This window comes from Mastacembelus armatus, chromosome 14, assembly GCF_900324485.2.
Source record: "Mastacembelus armatus chromosome 14, fMasArm1.2, whole genome shotgun sequence".
NCBI lineage: Eukaryota > Metazoa > Chordata > Actinopteri > Synbranchiformes > Mastacembelidae > Mastacembelus > Mastacembelus armatus.
The window spans coordinates 11,161,664-11,184,380 of NC_046646.1; the positions used below are offsets into that span (position 1 = coordinate 11,161,664).

Here is a 22,717-nt window from a genome sequence, read left to right on the forward strand (position 1 = left end):
GAATATTGCACAACATCTTCACACCAACTGTGTCCCAGAGAGACCTGGGTCAAACTGAATTTACAATTGCAAATCTGTTTTCAGGGCACTAAAGTGCCAGATGGTTGCAGATTGACAGCCTCAACCATGTACTAAAAGCTGTAAAGTGACAACAATGAACGCAATGAATCTGATTGTAATAGTCAGTTTAGTGAGTAAACCTGTCTGTCATTTGCCTTCTGCTGGACTGTAAACTGACTAATGAGACTAAACATGTGGAGGTCCTTACAAAGAAGCATTTTTCACTTATTGATCAAAAAACAGACTGTTCTCTGGTTTCAGCTTCTTAATCAAAAATGAGTAACTGATAAAAGTCACTATTTTCCCCTTGTCCGAACCCATTCTCCTCTCAGCCTCACATGAGCACTATACACACCAAATTCAACACGCACAGCAACACTTGCGCTACACATGAATGTGTAATGAGCTGTCACCTTGTAACGGTCACCAGAACCTGCAGTGTTTACATTCTGTGTTCATTGTGGCGGCTGAAATGTCGCCCCAGCTGCCAACTGAGAGGAATAAAACAATAAACTCTCACTCCAAGTGGAGGACTGCTCTAGACAAAACTGACTTGTTTTGCAGGGTCAACACACTCTGGTTGATTCTTTCTGACTGGGAGGAATTTCCCCATGTGTGAAAAAAAAAAACAAAACAAAATAAGTGATTGTACAGTTTAAATAAATCAAATGCAAAAGACATGACAGGAGTCAGGACTGGTCACTAAGTAGCATTTTTATATTTTGACTCATCCGGCTATAAGAAAGTTGAGTCCATGTTGGCTTTAGTTACCATTTTTATCGTTTGAGATCTGGACATTTTGGACCAAAAGTTGATCCTTTAAGGGCCTGGAATAAGTAATTAAAGTACATACGCTCTCACATTCATATCGTTTGTTGCAGCTACAAACATTTTGTTCATATTTTCATCTTTTGCTCTTCTGTATTGTAGAACATGGTAAATCTATACTGGCACATGGGGAAATGTACCCATCCCCGGTAGCAGTATTTATAGCTTGTTAGAGCTTCACTTCAAAGCCACAGTTTAAATATTCTAATCAAGCTTATCTAAAACACTAAATTAACTTGACAGCATTCATAAGTTTTATATTAGAGGGCTGTGTTTGACCCAGAAAATATATGCATTGTCTACAGGAGATAATGACATTACAGCAAAATTAATTTAATTTTAAACCTAGATGCCAACTTCATTTCTGAAATGACCGGCCTATGAAGCAAATTAACTGTTCAATCTTGCTGTAAAGGCAATTTCCCTTTATGGTCTGGTGAGTGTGTTTTCCCTCACAGCTATCTTCAGTGATAGAATGCTGGAAATGCCAACCCCACTTCAGCAGAGGCAAAATGTCAGAAATTATTTTTTTGTTATGAAAAAATCATTATACCTCCCACAGAGCTCAAACTGAACCCTACCTTCAAATACAGACCGATGCAAGCACATATTTTTCTAAAAAAAAAAAAAAGTAGCATTTCTCAGTTTCTTTGTGTTTAGTGCTCAGTGTTTACCCGTGTTGGTGTGAAGTGGTCTGTCTGTGCGTCTGTGTGTGTGAAAACGTGCGCGTGGAGGGTGTTCATGCACGAGGCTTGTTAATTGGACTCATTAAACAGAGCTGCTGCACAGCTCCTGAGAGAATCAGCCTGCCTCTTCCTTCTTCTGTTTTTTTTTCTGTCTCTCTCTTGCTTTGATGTTCTCAGAGTGATATGATCTTTACCCTGAGCATCGCTTCACCTCTCCAGGCCTCCTGTTCTTCTTCTATCTTAGAGGAACCATGAGTTGCAGCAGCAGTGAGCCTTTGACCCTGCTCTTCCTTTCTGAGATAAGTGCCGCTCTACCTGACCTCTCTGTCTCCTCCGTGTTGCCTGCGTTCTCCTGCCTCATTAACTTCCTCAGTCTCTCATTTCCTCTCCAATGTTTTCAACCCTCGTGTACCCCACCCTCGTCTTACCATTGTTTTCTTGTTTACGCTGCCTAATCTGCGGTCTGTGGATACAGCTTATATATCTGCATCCTAACCTTGCCTTCTTCTTACCTGTGCATCGTGTGTTCCCCTCAGAGGGCTCAAATCCTGGTAGGCAGGCGCAGGAGGTCGCTGGCTGGCCCACCCACTGGCCATCTTCCCCGCAGAAAAGTTTTGGCGGCCGAGGTCGAGGCCCCTGCTGGGCGGCGTGCTCTACACATATGCCCTGTGCTTCTTGAACTAGAGTATGGGGAACAGTCTCTTGGAAAGAGGAAAGCGCACTGACCAGGGGAGGGCACTTTTTGAAGAACACCCTGACAGACAGCAGGGCCATGCAGGCGCCCTGGGCCTGAAAAGCCAAGTAGAAGCCCCTCTTAGACAGAGGGCCAAGTCTTAAGGTCTTCACATTAAATTTCCGCTCCCCACCCTCCCTCAGTAGAAAGTCTGCAGCCACTGTGTCCACCTAGGACAGGAAGAAAGAGAAAGGGGCTTATGTAATGGTCACATTCCAGCACATAGTATTTGGTCTTAAAAAGCCAGTGGTCCAGGTTAGACCAGTGGTTTTGCACGTTTTAGCCATTTCAATCTATTAACTAGACACTGCATATGCTTTGCATTATTGAACACTTTCCAAAGCATACCTCTGTGATTTTAGACTGATTTACTACATCCCTGGCAGCCTTCCCATTTGTTATGGTTCGCTTTGAACCTCTACTTGGGGGGACGTGAAGCTTGCTCGAAAGGAAGGTAATTCATCACAGTAAACATTTCATCACTTTTATTTTTCTGTCAATGTTACATTATTAAGTGTAATGAGGTCGAGGAGCAGGGTGTATTTTGAAACCTCTTTTTGGCAGTGTGCTCAAGGATGCTCCCACATCACACAGTTTGACAATGAGAGGCTGAAACGAACTGTGGGCCTGAACTGTGTGCTTGGAAAATAAAAGCAAACAAATAATAAGCAAACACCGTGAAACACCAAACAGGAGACTTTTCAAAAATTTTTCCTTGGTCCCATAGGGAAAAATATCTCAAATAGAAGTGACAAAATGTCAACTGTGATAAAATAAATGACTTAACTAACTTTTCTGCAAACAAATAAATGAATGGAAGCCAACTGCATATTAAAAGCTAAGGAGTCAGTCATAACACTTGCTTTGTAAATTTACACTAAACTTGCAGCAGAGGCCAAAATATTCAGAATTTTTATTATAGGTAAAGCTTCAAATGTATTTTCTACACTTCTCATATGGTAATTCAGTAACCTATTGTCGATGAACCCTCCTTCTCTCGTAAATGCTAAAAAACTCCGCAGCCTCAGTTTGTAGCACAGGCTTTCTCTAGCCTGAGATATTTAATTAGAGCCAATCAGTCAATTAAGCAGCCAATAGAAAATCAATCTGCAACTCTTTCCACTGATTTTGGATCAATATTGAATATTATATTCTAAAAAGCAAATGAAAGACATGAATGATATTTTTTTACTATTTTAAACTTTTTTTTTTTTTTTTTTTTTTTTTTTTTAGAATAAGTGCTTAATCAATTAGCTCTGGAATTATAGTTTCAGATGTGTAAAAGTTGATCCAGAATGAATTAAGACATTATACAATTCAACTTATTTGCATGTTTGAAATAGGTGGCGTACCCATTATAATGTAAATGCTCCATGTGTTAAAAGTCAATTAAAAAGTCATTCCTCCAGCAAACACACAGAGAAAAGGCTCTTTAAATATTAACCCTAGAATGTCCCATAACAAGGAGCATTTGTGACTAATTTGCACATGTCATCAGAGGATGGGTGTACCTTTGTGTATGGGTTCTCCATCCAGGGTGGGTAAGTGGCCGTGGCCTCGTTGGAGTCTGCCTGGTAGTAGTAGAGGTTAAAGGTCTCCTTACAGCTGCGGTGGTGGGTGCTCCTGGAAGAACACTCTATCATGGTGAACCGCAGCTCTACGTAAACCTGAGACGCTCCTCTTCGCTGGATGAAGCCACTGCGCAGCCAGTGGCTGTAAGAGCTGTCCTCCTGACAGATCTGATAGGTCCTCACGCTGTTGTTCTCCTCATCTAAACCGCTTACTTCCTCCCACTGAGGGGAACAGGGAGAACAAAGGGTTGTCAAGGTTGCATGTTAAAATGACATCTGACCTAGAAAACTTGCAAACATTTTTTGGAGCCCTGGGTATGTTTAATTCACATTCGCTAGGGTCTTTGAATAATTGGTCACATGAAAAGTCCTATTCAACATAATAATGTTGCAATATTTTCTTGGCCCTCTGGTGTATTGCACCTGTCAGAGGCCTGTGGCACAGACCTGGACTGCTGTGGATTTTGATCCAGCCCAAATTTGAATCTGGGCCGTTAAATCATTCTTCCCGCTGAGCTGCAGCCCAGCTAGTGGGAATACAAGTCTCACTTGTCAAACAAGGCACATCAGTGCACACAGAAACCAAAACAGACGCGGCTTTTACCCCTCAAATACACTTTTAGACCAGATTACAAGAATACAGAGTGGATATCACAAATATGTATGAAGTGAAAACCCTCTACAGAAATCCACATTTGTTTGGGGTTTGGGAGCCAAATGCAAGAAAAAATACGTTAATGTTTAAATTCTGAGTCAACAGCAAACATGTTCACCACCACTATGTTCCCAAGAGCAGGAAACAAGCAAGAAATTAACATACTCAGGGCAGAAATGAGCAGATTTGCTGAACTTGAGGCCCAGAAATTCAGTTATATAAATATGTAAATCTTTAAAAATCCATTTGCAGATGATGTGTTGAGTGAGGCAGAATACTGGGCTGAATGTATTACAGTGCAGCAGAGCACTGAGGGCCAGGTTTGAATCTCTTGAAGGGGAAATTTCCCCTCTAATCCAAAGAAAAATAAATACTATGGAGCACATATTTCTGTGAACAAAATGATTTCTGTGATGAAGATGCACAAAATATCCCAGAGGGCTCATCTGGATTTCACAAAAATCATTCAGATACTTCCTTGAAAATGTGTTTTGAAGGAAAACAAAGATGAATCTGCAGCTGTATTTCAATACACACCAGGGTTAAAACCACAAAATTATATTTATGACCGCTGCAATAAAACGAGTACGCTGGAGGTTTAATACAAATATTAGCTCTGTTTGGTCTCCTTATGAAATATTTACAACTAACATTTAACAATGAGACTGAGAAAGCTAAAACTTACATCTGATGAGATTGGAGGTTGGCACAAATCTCCATTTTGAGGATCAGTCATTTTTGATACAGGACATCTGATGACATGTTTGCACTACAGCCTGTCATCATACTGGAGTTTTAGCTCTTTAGATTTAAGTATGTGTCATGAAAAGCGCCCTAGCCACGTTTTTGTTAAATATGACAATTTAAAATACTTAAGAGATTGTCATTTTTCTTTGCATCCTAATCAAAAGGACTCACACGTCTGTTCACTATTTCTGCCCAGTCCCAGAGATCTCCCTGCCATCATCACTGTAACCATTTTTCTTCTGAGACATCAGCAAGTTGAGCAGTTTTGGTCACTGATGCTGCTGGCAAAAATACCCTAGCAACCACTCCTCGCTTGATGAAATTACAAATATGTCTTTTTCTGGCTGCGGTATTCAAAACTGTGGGCAGCCAGCGACTCCAACTCCAAGGTTGATGAGATATATCAAAGCATCTGCTTTCAATACTTTGAATCCTACATTCACTCTGGCGTTTCCTTTATTCTGTCAGTTACCTGCCATATAAGGAACCCTTTTATAGTCAAAGTAACAAAGGAACAGCTGGAAGCCAAAAATCCCCAGTCACCACGAAGTCTGTGTTAGGAATACAGATGACATAGTAAAGCTGGCCTTACGTACCTCGGGCTTGGCACGCGAGTAAATGGTCCATTTGAGATCAGAAGTCTCTGTCTTAGTGTTCATCAGGACCTCTGCGAAAAAGATAAAACATTCAACATTCACAGCAGGAAATATAAAAATGACACATATAAAACTCATTTACATTCAGAGAAACACGCAAATGAATTTAAAATCGCAGAGTGAACATATTTCGAGTCCCAAGCCCTCTGCTGAGTATCAGCTATAGCTTACACTGGGATTAGGCTAGAAGATGGAGTTTCACCAGTCAATTACATCTACAGAAACATTCCCTCTACACTAAAATTGTCTTTCCTTTCATGTTTGTTTTTATTTCCCCCATGTCCCCACTGTTCCCAGCAACACACCATGCCTGTGGTCACACTAAAAGTCTGCTTTTGTCCAGGGAGAGAAGGAACAAGCAGTGGAAACAAGGGTATCGACCAGACTCTCACACACACACACACACACACACACACACACACACACACACACACACACACATATATATACATAAAGATTTAAGCCCTTCCAGTCATGATCTGTGATTACAATAGAACTGATTTCTGTAATCTACTGAGAAGCAGCGAGCCAGCTCACCAACAATCTGAGCAGTTCTGCTATGATTCAGTATCCCAATAATATCTGCAACCTGAGCTGCATGTAACCTGCAGCACAGTTAGGTTTGGGTGAAGGGACTTCTTTTCATGTGAGGACATCATTTCCCCCCTCCAGCTGTCTTAGCAGATTGTCTCTGCTGAATTGTGACTCGTATTTATACTGATGGGATGAGGTTTGTGTCACAGAACAGCTTTTAAAGCCCTGCATGTTCCCTGCAGTAGGGGTCAGGCCATTTGGTTTTGCCAATAAACAGGATTTAATGCAGCTCTCCTGTGTGCCATGATGAAGGAGAGCACTTGCATGAAAACGGATGCTGGAGGAAATGGGGGTTTCAGTGTGACTTTATCACTGGGGTTATTAAGATGTTTTGTTGAATTAGGCTCCCAATATGGGGTTCAACAGTAAAGTCAGTATCCCATATCCCTGCTAATCCACATTACTACCTCTGCCCTGGCATTACTTATCTTTTAAATTAAAGATTTGGATTTTTTTTACCATCACACGTCACTGATTTCAGTTATCATACAAAGAAATGCCTGGAATCTGTACTTTAAAATCAAACCAAATTTAAATAAGATTCAGTTCTTTTTATGGTAAATTTTTACATTCATAAAAAAAAAAAAAAAAAAAAAAAAAAAAAGATCTGCTGCAACACTCTGAATCCTGGATGAAGCCAAAGCATTGCTTTTCTCAACTGTTTAAGATGTGTCGTTTCCACCTCCTACTTACTTCAGCATGTTGCTTTGCTGTCCCAAACATCTGCTCTGCAAACATGTGTGTACAAATCAAGTGTATAATTTCATACGGAGTGATACAATCTGTATTCATCCCAGTGTGGAGATTAAATGGCGCTTTAGTTCTTCAATCAGTTTAATAATGGCTCCCCATAGCACTGGTTATATTTATCTCCACATTATCTGCAGTTATCTTGATGCAGAAAATGAACATAATGTTTTCAGTATTCAGTGTTTGCTACTGTCTAAACTAAGCCTCCAGACCTCATCCTGAACAACCTTAGAGTTTGACCCTTGTAACGTCGATCGTCAGCGTGAAGCCCCGTGATTATTGGGACTTTTCTGAAAAAGAGAATTAGATGATGTATCGGTAAAACCTTCTTCACAAAACATTAGAAAGATACAAAGGATGCTAGGGACTCCTTGTGCTCTATGAATATATTTTGACACCAACACTGTTCAACACCAACACTTGTAGTATTTTACCAAAATAACTGCAACGCCTACAGATACTAATCCCTGTGATCCTGTGCAAAGTGAGAGGCAATCACATTTACCACTTACCAGCCCACATACCAATGAAATGGCAGCAAAAAATCTCTGACTTGCGCTTCCTACTGAAACAACTGTTAAAGCTGTATTCTTCTATTGTACAAAACCGACAGATATTTCATTGTTGGATAACGATCAGACACTGTAGACAAGTGTGATCTATTCTAGATGGGCTGTAAACTGTGTCTTTAGTCCTTAACATACCGCAGAAGGCTCTGATTACTGAATTACTGCATTACATTAAATTACTGTGTTGAACTAGTGTTAGATAAATATATTCCTAACCTCAGTATTATAACAGGAAACAATTATACTGTAATAGATAATAATTAGCGGTAACGTTTGAAGTAGACAGCATCTAGAGTTGTCTATAAATATCTGATTCTTTATATCCTCATTTTTCCACAATGATTTCAACGATCACTCAATCACACCCACTGCTGCTCACAACTCCTGTTAATGTAATACGCACGGATCTATCTGAGCGCGCCTGATGCAAAGCATATCACAGCAATGACATGATATTACTTATCATCAGTGTTGCACATGTAGCAGGTCTGCGATTATATCACACTGCGAGGTGAATGGTAAATGTGACTTTAATCAATGACTTCCACGGCTGTCTGATACATTCCTCTTATTCATTATACTAATTTGGCTCCCTGTGCAAACTTCCCTTAAAGAAATACAGGCGTACACTTGTCGTCTTCTTCCACTTCAAAAACCACTGAAGCCTACCAGCTGTATAACAACAAATCAGCGGCGATAAAGCGGAAGAAAGGAAAGTCTGCAGAGAGCAGAGGAAAAGAGGAACAAGGCGGATGACAAGGATAATTGGGAGACAAAGTTCAGGCCGGTGCTTTCCCAGCATTTAGTCCATCCTGAGTTCACTTCAGCATCATTTAAAAAACACCTTCATAATAATCAGGAGACTGCTCCATCTCCATGTTTCACATGTACACATGCCTCTGTTTTATATGATTTTTTTTTTTTTTTTTTTGAAGTAGTGGAAAAGAAACACCTCCCCACCCCCCAGGCACGATAATCACTGTTTATCTCTGCTCTATCATTAAGGTTTATGAGACAGGATGCGTGAGCGTGAGTGTTTTCTATGAGATGGTGAGGGTGCATGAATATTTCAAGTGAGCGTGTTATGTGCATGCACGGCCTTGCCTTTCACTGAAGTACATTCAGACCTAAGCCCTGTTAGAGGAAGCCGGCGTTTCCTCTACATTCTTTCAGTAGTGGCGACCACCCACTGCCAGAAAATTGCCCACAGTGCTAGAAAAATGAAGAAACAATGAAATTTCGTCATCTGGCCATATTTAACACCCAAAACAAACAACCGTACAGTAATTACACTACAATCGTCCACATTACGAGACACTGGAGACGTCTAAACTGATACTACCACTGGTGAAGCGACTAGGACTGAGCGTTGAGAATTACAATTACTGAAAAAGGTTCTAAAAGTCATTTTTGTTTCTACATAAAGACACAGAAGAGAGCCTGAAGTAGGTGGGTTGAGATGCCAGTACAGTATAAAAGGACTAGGTTTATTTTTTTCATCAAACCATGTCAGAAAACCACATCAGAGGCAAAGGTATTAAGTTTTCTATATGAAAAGCAAATAACAGTGGAGGGTGTTGTACAAGGTTTTCTTTTGAAATGTAAAACATGACCCTGGATTTATTTATTTATTTATTTTACAAAAGGCAACTCATTTTCTATAGAGATGTCTTCAGCCTTTAAATAACTGACCTCAAATTAGAGAGCAGAACACATTTGATCTGAATCCCCCCCCTTTTTCCTCATATAACTTTGCTTGTGGGTTAATTTCGACACCTTGTGCCCTTTCCCTCCCTGTTTTCCATTTTCTTTGCGGCTCTGGAGTGTGAGAGGGAAATTATAGGACTAGGAACATTTGCCATTTCTTCAGCTACAATTAGACATCATTTTAATTAAAGAAACAGAGTGCCAATTACCCCTCTACACCTAGAGAAATGGAGACAGAGGGGAAGAATAGGGATAATGAAAAAGAGGAATGCAAGAAGAGAGGAAGAGATGTTAAAGAGGTTTTGGGATTTACATATGACAGATATAAACAGGCCTATCAGTGTGTTTGCCAATATTACTGCTATGTTCATTAGGCTACATTATGTCAGTGCTTGGCCAGACAACATGAAGCCATGATAACACATCGGTGTCATTATAATGTATCTCTGTGCACGTAATTTTTTCCGTTCACGGTGACGTCACTGACATGTACCAGATGTGTAGCCTAATTCTCTCAACATAAAAAAAACACACTTCGTTGTGCCAGTGAAACACATAGTTTTTGCTTGTTATGCTTTTTTTTCCATAAAATGATTTAATCAATGTGAAACAAAAATGTAATAAATCATAAATTGTTAGGCAGCATTGTTTGCTGCATCTGTTTTTGGGGTTTGGCATTTAGGCCTAAAGGTGCAGGTTTGTCCTGTTTCTTAGTAAAGTGATTTCATATTGTCCTCTAGGTAGGACTGTGTGTTTCAGTGGATGCAGGAGGCACATGTTTTAAATTCTGCTATGCCGATACCTTGAAATCAGGCATGCTTATTGAATGTTATGGTGCTACAAGCAATTTGATACCTCCATGTTTCACATTTAACAATACAGGAATAGCTCAACATTTTGGTATATTCACTTTGTATAATGTAATTTGTTTTTTTGCCAGGAATTAAACGAGGATAGCGATACCACTCACATATGTGCGTGGATAGATTATTGGCACCAAAATCCAGGGCCACCTCTAAAATCTAACTAATATCTTTACTGTTAAACCCATACATTCATGCTGCTAGAAATATTTAGTTATTTTCAGACAGGCAACAGCTAGACCAGCTGTGCATTGATTCTAGTCTTTGTGCTGAGTTAACCTGCTGCTCGCTGTAGCTTCAAACAACACAGTGCTATTTTCTGACTTCAGTAACTTTTTGGCAAGAACATGAATACTAATAATTCTTACAATCTTTTCCTTCATTTTGGTCAGTTTCTCTCCATATTAGCATTTGCAGATGTTTCCAACTGTGGCCAACATGCACACATGGCAAAATAAAGGCAACAGTAATGAGGCTGCCTGTGTTAACATTAGTTTGATGGATGATAGCTTCTACTAGAGAATTCAGTAGTTTGTTTTGTTGAGCTTTCACTATTTAAATAATTACAGAAAGTCAATACCTTCATTATTATTACACAGGTGACTGTCCTACAGCTGTTACTGACCACACGCTACTTGTTGGTTAATCTTTAAAAGTCCAGATGTTATATGTCCTTGGCATGTAGGATGTCTACCATCGTGCACAGAAAGAATGCAAATGAAAAGTAAAAATCCATGTGTCTGCTTCCCATATGTTGTTTTGGAAGTCTAGGATAAATGTTTAAAAAAAACCCTATGCACTGCAAGTGTGTCTGTCTGTCTGTCTGTCTGTCTGTCTGTCTGTGTGTGTGTGTGTGTGTGTGTGTGTGTGTGTGTGTGTGTGTGTGTGTGTATGTGTGTGTAGCAGAAGCATGTTTGTGTGTCTTTGACAGAGTTGTGTCTAGTGTGATTAGACCTCAGCTTCCTTCAGTTCCTGCCCCCTTCCTGTCTCCTGGTCTGGTGAGGGCCGGTCGCCAACACGCACATCACCGACATGCACAGCAGCCAAGAGGGACACTGTTTAAACTTTTTGTCTACTGTATAACAAAAGGCTCCTGTGGCACATGTGGGTGAGCTCAGCTGCTTTAAATATGCGTGATGGAGAAGTGAGATGAAAAGAGCAAAGGTGGGACAAAGAAAAGGTGTTAATGTTTGACACTTTTCTTCTTTATCTTCAGGGACGCATATCAATAAGGGTTGTGGTTCGTCTCCCTGGACAGGATGTGACCTAGTTAGGAAAGGAGCTTCATGCTGGACAGGAGCCAAAGATGCTACCGGAGAGGATCAACACTGCTGGAATCTGACTCACCCAGAGCACTGAGGATTACATACAGCTCTACAATTCCTGACCTCTGAACGTTGTGGTTTAGGTTTACACGACCATTGGAGATCCACAAGACAAAGTCATTACATTAATCATTTCCAGCTGCAAATGTGTCGTCTTCCCCATGTACATCATCAGTTTACTGTGGAGAACTTACATGAGCGGTCAGATGACTCCTCATCCTCAGCTCATAATAAAATCTGTACAAATATTTCTAGTCTATGTTCTGACTTCTATATCACGTTTTTAATTTTCCCCCAACACATCTGTAAATGTCAACACATCTGTGCATCAGAAGAAGAAGGGTGTAACAGTACCTACTCCCTGGTGTTGGAACACAAAACCATTGTTTATTAATACAGATAGATGCATCTACGATTCCTTGCTCTTCACTTTTAATTAACTGTGCTAATGTGGAAGGGAAATGTGTTGCATTATTCAAGTCACACAAGTTCAAAGAGAATATTTACTTTAAGCATAGTGGTATAAAGTTTTGAACCTCATAAAAAGAGGTTAAGGTTAAGAGGATATGAAGCATAAACTTGGTTCTGTGTCTTTTTCTATCGCCGCCCACGAGTAATGAGTTTTGACCCGTGGTGTCAACCGCTCACCAGCATTCGTGCATCATGGAGTCAAACTGCCTTTTTTTTTTTTTTTTTTTTGCTCAGACAAACACGATTCACCACGCTGCATGGCCAGAAGATATTCCCAAAGAGACCACAGTAAATGAGGAATGCACATTATCTGCAGAAAGGCGACATCTATGACTGCCAATAGATTAAAGTGTTATTATTGGAAGTGTTTGCTGGGTACAACAGGAACGGTCTAGTGAGAGGCACAGGTTTAACATTTAATTCCTGCTACAAAAGGAATAAAAAAAGACATTTTTTTGGTGAAATGGTTGATCATTCAGAGTTCGATTCTAAGTAGACACTTTTAAGCACTAGCTGTGTGCTATCCTTCGTACAGTAGCACTGATTAAATCGCCTTGAAGCATAATTCAGCTTTATTGGAACACGGATCTGACACCGAGTGCATTCACCTCCTGCTACTTCCAATTATGGGCACCACTTTCTCAAGCCCTATTCAAAAATAACCAAACTCTGAAAGGCTTTCTCTTGAGAACATTGTTGTTCTCTACACCAACTCCCCAGTGGCTTCCTGAGACAGAATATTTTAGGAGAAATTAATTATAAAGAAAAACTTTGAATGACCTTAAAAAAAAAAAAAAAAAAAAGTATTACCAAGTATTTTGTTATGCCACGTTTTTCAAACAATTTTTCATCAACTTTTCTACAATTCAGGTTGTCCTTAAATAAAGGTTACTGTGAGGTAAAAGAAGAAAAAAAAACACTTTCAGAAAATTTCAAGTGGACAAGCCAGTAGAGTGTGATGTATTTAGGTTTTGAAGAGGCCATCATTTATCAGTTTCACTATAACCTGAAGACAAATTTCACCATGAAACACAACTCGCAATTATTTTCATTATTGATTTCATTCCACAGATAATTACTGAAACCAAAATTGTCATAAAAAACTGGAAACTTGCCATTTTAATTTTCCACACATTCAAAAGACGTTCCATTATTATGTATGACAAAGAAAAGCATCAAGTTTTCAGATCTAACCAGCTGGGAAAATATCTGGCATTTTCACTTAAAAAGTGACTAAAATCACTTGATTCATTTTGATTAATTAATTACAATTATCCTTTCTAAACCAAACTCTCCTCTCCCAGTTTATACAAATTTTCTCTCTTCCGTCATCAGGTAACAGTAGGGAAAAACTAACCTGTCTCACAACATCAAGGCAAATGTAGGTCAAATGTAATCATTAATATAGTCCGACCCAATCAAATCAGTACGTAAAAATATACTGCAGGAGCCTACCTGAGTTACATACCATAATGCAACACTATTGCACTTTTTTTTAGATTTTATGTCTTTATTTAGTGGGAAAAACACGTAGACACTGTGAGACAAAGAATGCCTTGTTGTTGTGAGCTATGAGCTTTACACATCTAATCTTTAAACCCTGCTGTAACCTCTTCTAAACTTGGAAAATGTGTATTATTTCCTGTAAAAGCCTTGATACGAGGGGACTGTACAGCAAGCACCTTGATAAACACGTGTGTGCTGCCCAGAACATTTCAGCACTTTGGTCTTTTAAAAATACTAGTCCTGTGATTCTAGTTTTTACAGACATGTCATTGGTAAAAGGATTTACTTTGTTAGATGCCGTCAAAGGCAGTAGTTCGTACAGCTGTAGAGGAGAAAAGAAAATGAGCTAAAAACTCAAAGCCATGCTCATCACCTTTGAAAAGTTTTTTTTTTTGTTTTTTTTCACTGGGACTTGGTGCTCTGTCCATTGGGTGATGTGCCAGTCAACATCAGAGCAAACAGTCTAGAGTCTGTGATCAGAGTGGGGAGAAGGAACAACACATTTCCATGCTTGACTGCAAACAGACAAATGTTACACATTTTCAGTTTATTCTATAACGTCAAAAAAAAAATATTCATCTTCCTGGGAGGGCGCCTCAAACACAAATACGACCGAAAGCTGTCAATACATCACCAAGATCCTAATGAAGAAAATTCAGGACTGACAAGTCTATACAGACACTTCCCTGCACTATACCTGGAAGCCATCACACATCATCACACTGTGGTCACAGCTGCTCTCTACCAGCCTAAAGTTAGGCAATCTCCTTTTCAGAAGGCTTGAAGGCAGTTGATCATCTGTGAAGAAGCCAGAGAGCTGATCTAAGTGTAATTACACCAAAACACCAAGGGAAAGTGTTTGTTTCCAAACACATTCTTAGTCGTCTTCGGTCCACAGGGGGATCTGAGGTCAGGGTCTGTCAGAGACTGGCACCCCTGCAGGGTGGGCACTTTGGAGGCACGCAGCGCTAAAATCTGGGCTGATCTTCCTAACCAGCAGGAGATTCTGGCCCCCACACCTGTCTGATCTGTCTTCCAATAATCAGACCAGGGAGTTTGCCCAGTCAGGCAACTACAGATTAATAATTAGCAATGTTGTGGCTTTTGTCACTTAATCAAGAATAGAAAAGCCTGGGGCCCACTCTATAATGCTGCAATGCTCACCTAAAAAGCTGGAATGATACACTATGCTGTAGAGCTGCAGCAGCAGGATTAACTCCCATTTGTAGAAAAGGCACAGAAATGTCAACTCATTCAAAATAATATTTAACAGGTGACCTATCTTGTTTTAAATCTGGCATAATGAAACCCCAGCTAGTATCCATCTACTGCTGTGATGCATCTAACAAACTCTCCACGAGCCCCAAAAATGTCTACTGCTGTACTTAAAACAGAGATTTTATCAAAGCCTTTAACTAAACTGAATCTACAATTCATTTTGGAAATAAAAAAAAAAATGCACTTGCTAAAGAAAACGAGTGCGTGCGCACACACACACACACACACACACACACACACACACACACACACACACACACACACACACACACACAGCATTCAGTGACTAATCTGCTGTGGGAGGTGGACAGCTTGAAGCTAACAGTGCAGACTCCAGCTAAATAAACCATCTAAGGATTGACACATCTAAGTAAGGATACAAGAGAACAGACTCTGCAAGAATTTTCTCTTTTACACTGACACATTACACTTTTTCAGACATGGTGGGAGCTAATTCTCCTCATCAGCCTATGCAATGCTCCTACAGGCCTGGCGAATGACAGTGCGTGTGGGGGGTGACCGATATCTTCAGAATAAAGATAAGACCCATCTTTGGTTGTGAAGCTGTTTATTTAGAGTAAAAAGAGCATAATTTTCCTTCCTCTGGCAGCCATATTACATTTTCAGCAGGGGGGGGAATTTAGTAGTTTACAAACTGCTTGAATTTCAAAACCATTCCTTTGTCCAATTTCAGAAAATAGAACCAATTTTAAAAATACAGCGATTGTTGACCGACTGGGCACGGCTGAGTGGAGACACCAGGTACCATTGAAGAAACATTATATGCCATATGAATATGAGGGAAGGCAAAATGTGAAAGAACATTTTGCGTGCAGCACTCCTTAAAAAGAAGACACCAAGCTGCCAAAAAAAGGTGTTTAATGCTTCTTTAACTGAACAGACCCACTCCTTTCTGGAGTGTTTGCAAGCTGCAGGAGGACAGCCAGTGTGCAGGAATACCTCGGATATGTCGTATACAGCAGAGGCCACTTGGTCCAGTGAGATATATAAAAGCAGGCCCAGTGAAGATGCGCAAATGTGGGAAGGTGGAAGCAAAAACACACCTGTTCTCTAGGTTGACGCTGAACCAAGTGAATTGCATTTTAACTTAAAACCAGCATTTCGAAACGCAAGATGTAGGTCAAGCTATGACGCAGGAGGGAAAATATCCCAGATTCAAATCGAATCAAGTCTACTGATGGTGGGTGCTCCGAGCTGAGAAATGTCTACATCAAGGTCGCCTTTTTAATCAGTTCTTGTTCAGCCAGCCTCAGACGTCTCGTCCGCCTCATGCTGCCGTTTTCCCTTTAAATTTTCATTCTATTTTTGAATGTAGGGACAAAAAAACATCACAAGGCATAAGACAACAATGGCATGTAGGAATGTTCACAAAAGACTCTTTTTTTTTTTTTCCCCCCAACATGAGACTCAGTATGCCTCAAATAACAACTGTGATTAGTGTGAAAGATAAATGAGAAAGATGGACCTGAGATAAATAGCTGCCTCTCCATTGTTGTCTTCTAATTAAAGGCCTTTTAATCCCTTTATTATAATCACATACTCAGCCCTTCACACATATCTCATATACTATCTGGCCCCAGGTGTGCACGATTACTGAATGCAAATACACATACTTCGCTGATTATGCAGTGTGCAGATGTGCACACACATGCACACGCCCACCCTCCTTGCCCTCTCTGCACTTGCTCTCTGTTTCGTCGACTCATGCCGGTCTCCCCATCTCTCCTTGACTCACTTCAAAGCGAACCCCCCATCCCTCTAAAAGTGCCATTCTCCTTGGTGCTTATGGCTGATAGGCTGTGGCCTCATTCCCTCTCTCCGCTGCAGCCTGTCCCCATTGTGTCCCACTCTCAGAGAGCAGCGTGTGGGTGGAGGACAGACTGGCTCTCCAAAACGAATGCCTGACATGGATGTATAGACTGGGTGTAGCCTCTCACCGAGCTAAACTATCATCCACCTGCAATTCCCGGCTGCCATACGCATCCTTCTCTGGGAGGGGAGAAGTGAGAGAGAGAGACACAGACTGAGAGTACTTGTGGCACTCGGATGCCTGTTTAACTCTTGAGGAAGCTAATCATTGGACTGAGGTACTGAGGATGATGGGATACAGGCTTTCAGAGAAGGGGGAGGTTGCTTTAAATGCAAATCCCTTTCTTATAAAAATCGGTTCCGTTTAAAAGGATTTCTGGGAAACGATCCACATTTCCACGGCAGGGGAGACAGTCAGCAAGAGAAAACAGCATAGCACCAGTCAAACATCAAGGAGACATAGGACGTGGAAAGAGTAGCAAAAGAAAAAGCTACATGCCTGTGTGAAAGAAGGGATTGGGGCTCAAGTAAGGCCTCTTAGATAAAAACATCCTTTCTGCATTTGAGCCCCTTAGTAAGTTTTAGTTTAGATTGTGATGCACCATGCTATTCATCACAGTAGTTGTATGCTAAGAGGAGTCAGCAGGTGAAAGAATAAAGAGAAGACCGACTGAGTACAAAATGCTCGAACAACCCCCTATTTTGAGAGTTGATGTCAGCCTTGCCTTTCATCTGAAAGCGGTTAACTATCAGCAGAAAAAATAAATATAAGCCCTGAATGTTTTGCTTAATTCCATATTAAAGAGCCTGTTACATCTTGTTTTGCTGGCTGGATGTGAGCAACTGGTGCAGTATCTGTGTGAGGCAAGATACGGATGTGCACTGTTGTAGCTGCTTCCACCAAACCACAAGCGATCGACAGCAAACGCGTTGGTGAAGCCGTGGACCTTTGTCAACAACATATCACCTTAGCAGTGATGAATTATGGGGATTTCTTTTTACAACATGTTTTTATATCATGTAACCCAAATTGAAACTGGAATGTATTAATCTCATTAATCCCACTGCGCCCCTGGTCCATCTACATGTTGCTGTGTGAGCTCATTGTTCACAATAGGGGGCTGCATTTCAGGAGCCAAACAATAGGTGTTAATGTCACCTCTTTTGTATTGGGTTGCTTGGCTTGAGGGAGAGTATTATTGAACAAACCACTGCTGTGGGTAAAGTCTACAAGAGATATAGCATGACACCGCTCCCTTCTTTCCATCACCAGAAGGTTAAAAGTGCTGTAGATATTTTTCAGGCCAACAACAAGACAGACCCACTCTAAGCAAATTGCACTGGCAGCTGCACTCTCTTGTTGCATACTATGTGAAAGGATGACTTGTAAAAAGGAGGCAACAGCTGCAATAACATACCATATTGCAGAAGATACACAGCGCATTGCCAATGAAAAGATAGTTAGATTTACAAAGCTGTTTTAAACCATAAGTGCTAAGCACAAGCACCTCAGTCAAAAACAAACAATTTCAGCAGACAATTGCACATCAAATTCAGAATCTCATCTGTTTCTCCACCACAACTGAGTCGAGCCGCAGAAATACAAGAGCTTTATAGTATATTTCACTGAGAGGGGGTCTAGTGTATTTTCGGGTTGGTGCATTAAAAAAAAAAAAAAAAAAAAAACCTCAGTGAAAATTGCTTAGAGATTTGGAAAAAGGTTGAAATATTGCAAAGCTCTATTTGCTTTTGGCTGAGGTTGGAAGAAAAAAAAAAACTGGTAAAACAAAAGACAAAATCAAAATGTGCACAAAGACGATACAGCGAATTGATCAGGACTTATATGACACATGTGAGTTATTCGTCACTGAAGCATCTGCTGCGTCGGAGAGAGAAGAAACACTGCAGCAGAAGAAAACATCAAATCTGTGTGGAGCAACAGGGAGACTGTAACCTGCCTCGAATAAATACATGAAACGAACCTTAATGCCACGTTTCCATCATGATCTCAATGTCATTTTTGCTTGTTTGAAGTTGGACTGGTGCCTATTTCATTGTTTTTTTTTTTATGTCATCTCACTGTGCCCTCATGCTCTGCAAAGATTTAGAGCACTCAACTGGGGAAAGGCAGCACCTGCTGTATATTTTGATGAAACAACGCCCTTCAAATAATTGAAAAGTGCATTAATTAGCATTTTCTTTTGCATATTTTCTAAAAATGTGGTTACATTTTTTTTGATGTCATTAAGAGTGGCCGTCTGCAATCCCATTACATCTCAGATGATCCCACAGGTGATTCAGTATCGCCGAAAACACGTCTAGACGAGCGGAAGCAGGTTTGCATCAATTCTGACAATGCCGTTAGTATCGTTAAAGCTTTGGACCAGAACTGGCGCAAGAGACTGCAGTGTTTTTGTCACTGGCTGTTTCTTGCCTTTGGTAAGACAGAGAACAAACAGGGGCACAGAGAAAAACAAAATGGGCACTTTATGAGTTGAGCCTGGTTGTGGGAGGAAAGGGAGCATTTACAGCCAGCATTTAAAAAGTCAAATATGTTCTAAAATCCTAGTTGGACAACATCAGTGAGAATTATTAATACTAGTTAAAAAGCCTTTGCTTTTTCAGTTTAAGGCCACGTTTTTTGGGTTTTTTTCTGTACATGTAACCATTTTAAATGCGAGGCGCAGCAGAGTGTTGGCTGCTTGTGTGTGTGTGTGACAATATGTGTGTATCCCCGTTACTAATTTCCACCCAAAGCTTGTTATTAATTCCCAGCCAAAGTAATTATCTGATCAAGAGGTCTGTGTTTTAATCTTCATGGAGACAGAAGGAAGAGAGATCCATGCGCTGAGCGAGCAAGTGGCTTGTGTAAGTGAGTCATTTATCCTTTAGTTGGAAAAGGAGGAGAGATTTGGCAGCTGCGAGCTTCATCTGCCCTCCCATCAGTTCATTACAGAATTCCCAACTAAGTTGAGAACAACGAGGGGGACAATCCACCGTGTGCTGGCAGTAGAGTGAGCCATTACCTAAGACAACCAAACCAGACATCTTGTTCACACTTGGTAAGACACAGATGTTCTGGAGTCAGGCGACTAGGCGCTACAACCCCTCATCTATGTCCCTGATCCCCACATCGTGCTGGCACCGTACCTGTTTGGAACCAGCATCTTGTAAGTACCAGCAAAGGGGAACCAGAGCCAAGTCAACTGAGACTATTCAAAGGGATTTTCTAAGGGACATGTTTGATGATTCTGCCAGCAGAAAACCCACTGGACATTTCTTCCTGCACACAAATCCAGGGTTAAGTGCCTCCTGTGTTCTGCAGAAAAACACACAGAAAAACTTTTTTTTTTTTTTTTTTTTGCTGTACAGCAGTTGAGCAACCTGCAGCCACAGCTGGAGGACAAGCTACAGCTCCACAAATGGCCACGATCCCTGGGTTCCAGAAAACTCTTGACTAAAATGAAGTGTTTGGGAAAATCCCCAAACTCCTCTCCTGAAATACAACGTCCTTCCCGCAAAGAAGTCAGACACAGCGGCTGCGGTAACTTAACATCTTCTTTTGATGGGTGTGTACGCACAAGTGGAAAATTCAGGCTTGAAAACACCCTGAAGAAAACCATGAGTAATGCCACACACTCTATATCCCTGTGTTTGTGCAGTCTATTGTAAAAGCCATATTATAAGCCCCTGTAAGAAGAAAGGGCAGCGGACGCATAGTGTCTCAAACCAGACGCAGTTGACAGATTTGTGTTCCTGCTACAGAGCATGTGAAGCCATGCATGTTCATGGTGTTCCTGTTTACAGCAACTATTGATTGGAATGAGAAAACGTGGAGAAAAGTTTTATTGTTAAAGCGCTCATTGGTTTCAGGCCAAATTCTTTTTTTTTTTTTTTTTTTTTGTAATTATAAAATACCTCCTTCCCACATGTTGGGAATTTGCCAGAAAAATGGCTGTTTTGTAAATATTTTGTTGTGTGTTAATTTTTCTGTATTTGGTGCTAACTAGCGAGGGAGAACGACATCAGGAAAACTGGTCATGCCACAGTGAAACAGCATCACATTAAGCAGTCGTGTATAAGCCTACAAAACAATATAAACCAGAAAAAGCATGGTAGGGAATAAAGATCAGTCTTTGCAGGAGCATAACAGTGTGCAGCCTCCACAGCATTAAGGTACCCTGTGGTTCAACAGCTCTAACCCAAACCCAGTTGTGATCCTTTGATCCTCAGTAAACACAGGCCTATTATTTTTTGAAATAACACTTTTACAGAAAGCTCAGATCGGTTTCCAGTTAACCTGCTGAAACTTCCCTTTTAGTGTCACAAAAACACAAATCAAGCTTATTAATCAAATTACCCAGACACTGGTCCTGCTGTTATACTGATGATGACCTGTAAAACCACATAATCTGACACCATCATATCCTTTAAACATTATAACATCAGTCTTATTTCAGTCGTATTTGTCCCTGCAGTTTTCGTAAAACAGATCCAGGCTCCTTTGCCCATTATCTCAAATCTGCTGCCAGAAACTAATGAAATTTATGATCCAGATTATATGTTTGGTCCAGAGTGTTAGATGTTCCTCCTAGCTTCTAAAAGCTAGGATTGATTTTAGGATAAACTGGTTAAGGGTCCCCTAGGAAGCACCCCCTGAGGATCTTTTGATGACTTGAAAGTGAAAACTAATTTTGACTTGTCTTAGAAATGGCCCTCCTGAAGATATTATATTATTCCTTAGGCAGCATAGTGGAAAAAGTCTTTTAAAATAAACTAAATAACCCAGTGTTTAAATAAGAAGAGGGTTATGAATATTTCCACACTGAGATCCAGACTGGGATTAATGCTATACGGTACTTTTAATTAGTGAGGCTGCAGCCATATCCTGCTAACTTTTTTTTTCCCTGAGATTTTGCAAAGCATCTTTTCAAATTATTTATCTGCGCATCCTTTTTTTATGTAAGGAGCAGGGTGTAATATTCAGTCAGCCTTATAAAGAGGGAAAACCGTATTTGATGGTAGGAAAAAATACAATCCAGACTCACCTTCCTCTGCAGAAACCCAGTGCAGAAGGATGCAGCCCAGCAAGGCGACGCTCCAGCATGTCAGCTCCATAGCGGGGCCACTAAAACCGGAAAAATGACCCGACTTCTGTCTTGCCTTGAATTAAAACCCAACAGGCACCGGCAGCTCGGCTGTGCACTCACTGACCGCAAACCAGTCCGCATTTAAAGTGGACTTCAGTTCGGGGAGCCTCACACTGTGGTCACAACACTGCAGCAGAAAACGCACTCAGGCTAAGTGCGGCTGTCTGTTGATGGAGTGTATGAAAGCACGCTCGGATCCAGCTTCTTATCACACACTGGAAACTTTGCGTGGTGCTGAAAGTCTGGACTGAAACCGACAGTCGGAAACAGTCCACGGTGCTGCAGCTCGGTCCTCTGTCAGCACACGGGGCGCATGGCTGAAACTTGTTGTCGGCTCTCAGGTTTCCCCCCCTCAGCTTTGATGACCGAGCAGGCTCAATCCGCAACCAGGGCACCTCAGTGTAGATGTGTTAGTTGCAGAGACAATCCTCATTATCCATCCACTCAGACCACCTTGCGCATCTTCTCGTTATGTTCTGCGCACAATTCTCCAAAGCCTGTTTACCTTTTCGTCCCCTTCAAGCGCCAGACTATTTGGCTGCGGGTAGAAAAAAATAACATACACGAAAAGGTGGTGTGGATGTTGCGCGACAGGTCTAGTCTGGTCTGGTTTCGCAGGACTGAAGCAGAAAAGGTCTAGTTTGCTGTGTGGGTAAGTGAGCGCACCGGACACACGGCGGATATTAAGTTGTGCAGCAGCTCGCAGGGTGGACCACGGCGATGTGGTCACCGCTTCAT

At 40.9% G+C, this 22,717-nt stretch overlaps 1 protein-coding gene across 1 annotated transcript in view; it reads right to left on the bottom strand.

Moving 5' to 3' along the window:
• Positions 1–22,717, bottom strand: part of ephb4a (eph receptor B4a) — a 31,859-nt gene extending 9,142 nt beyond the window's left edge. The window contains exons 1-4 of the mRNA XM_026328088.1: positions 21,878–22,717; positions 5,877–5,947; positions 3,819–4,100; positions 2,087–2,477 (exon numbers count right to left, since the gene is read on the bottom strand). Of these exons, the coding sequence (XP_026183873.1) occupies positions 2,087–2,477; positions 3,819–4,100; positions 5,877–5,947; positions 21,878–21,947 (814 nt within the window). The 5' untranslated portion in view covers positions 21,948–22,717. The remainder of the gene's footprint in view (positions 1–2,086; positions 2,478–3,818; positions 4,101–5,876; positions 5,948–21,877) is intronic.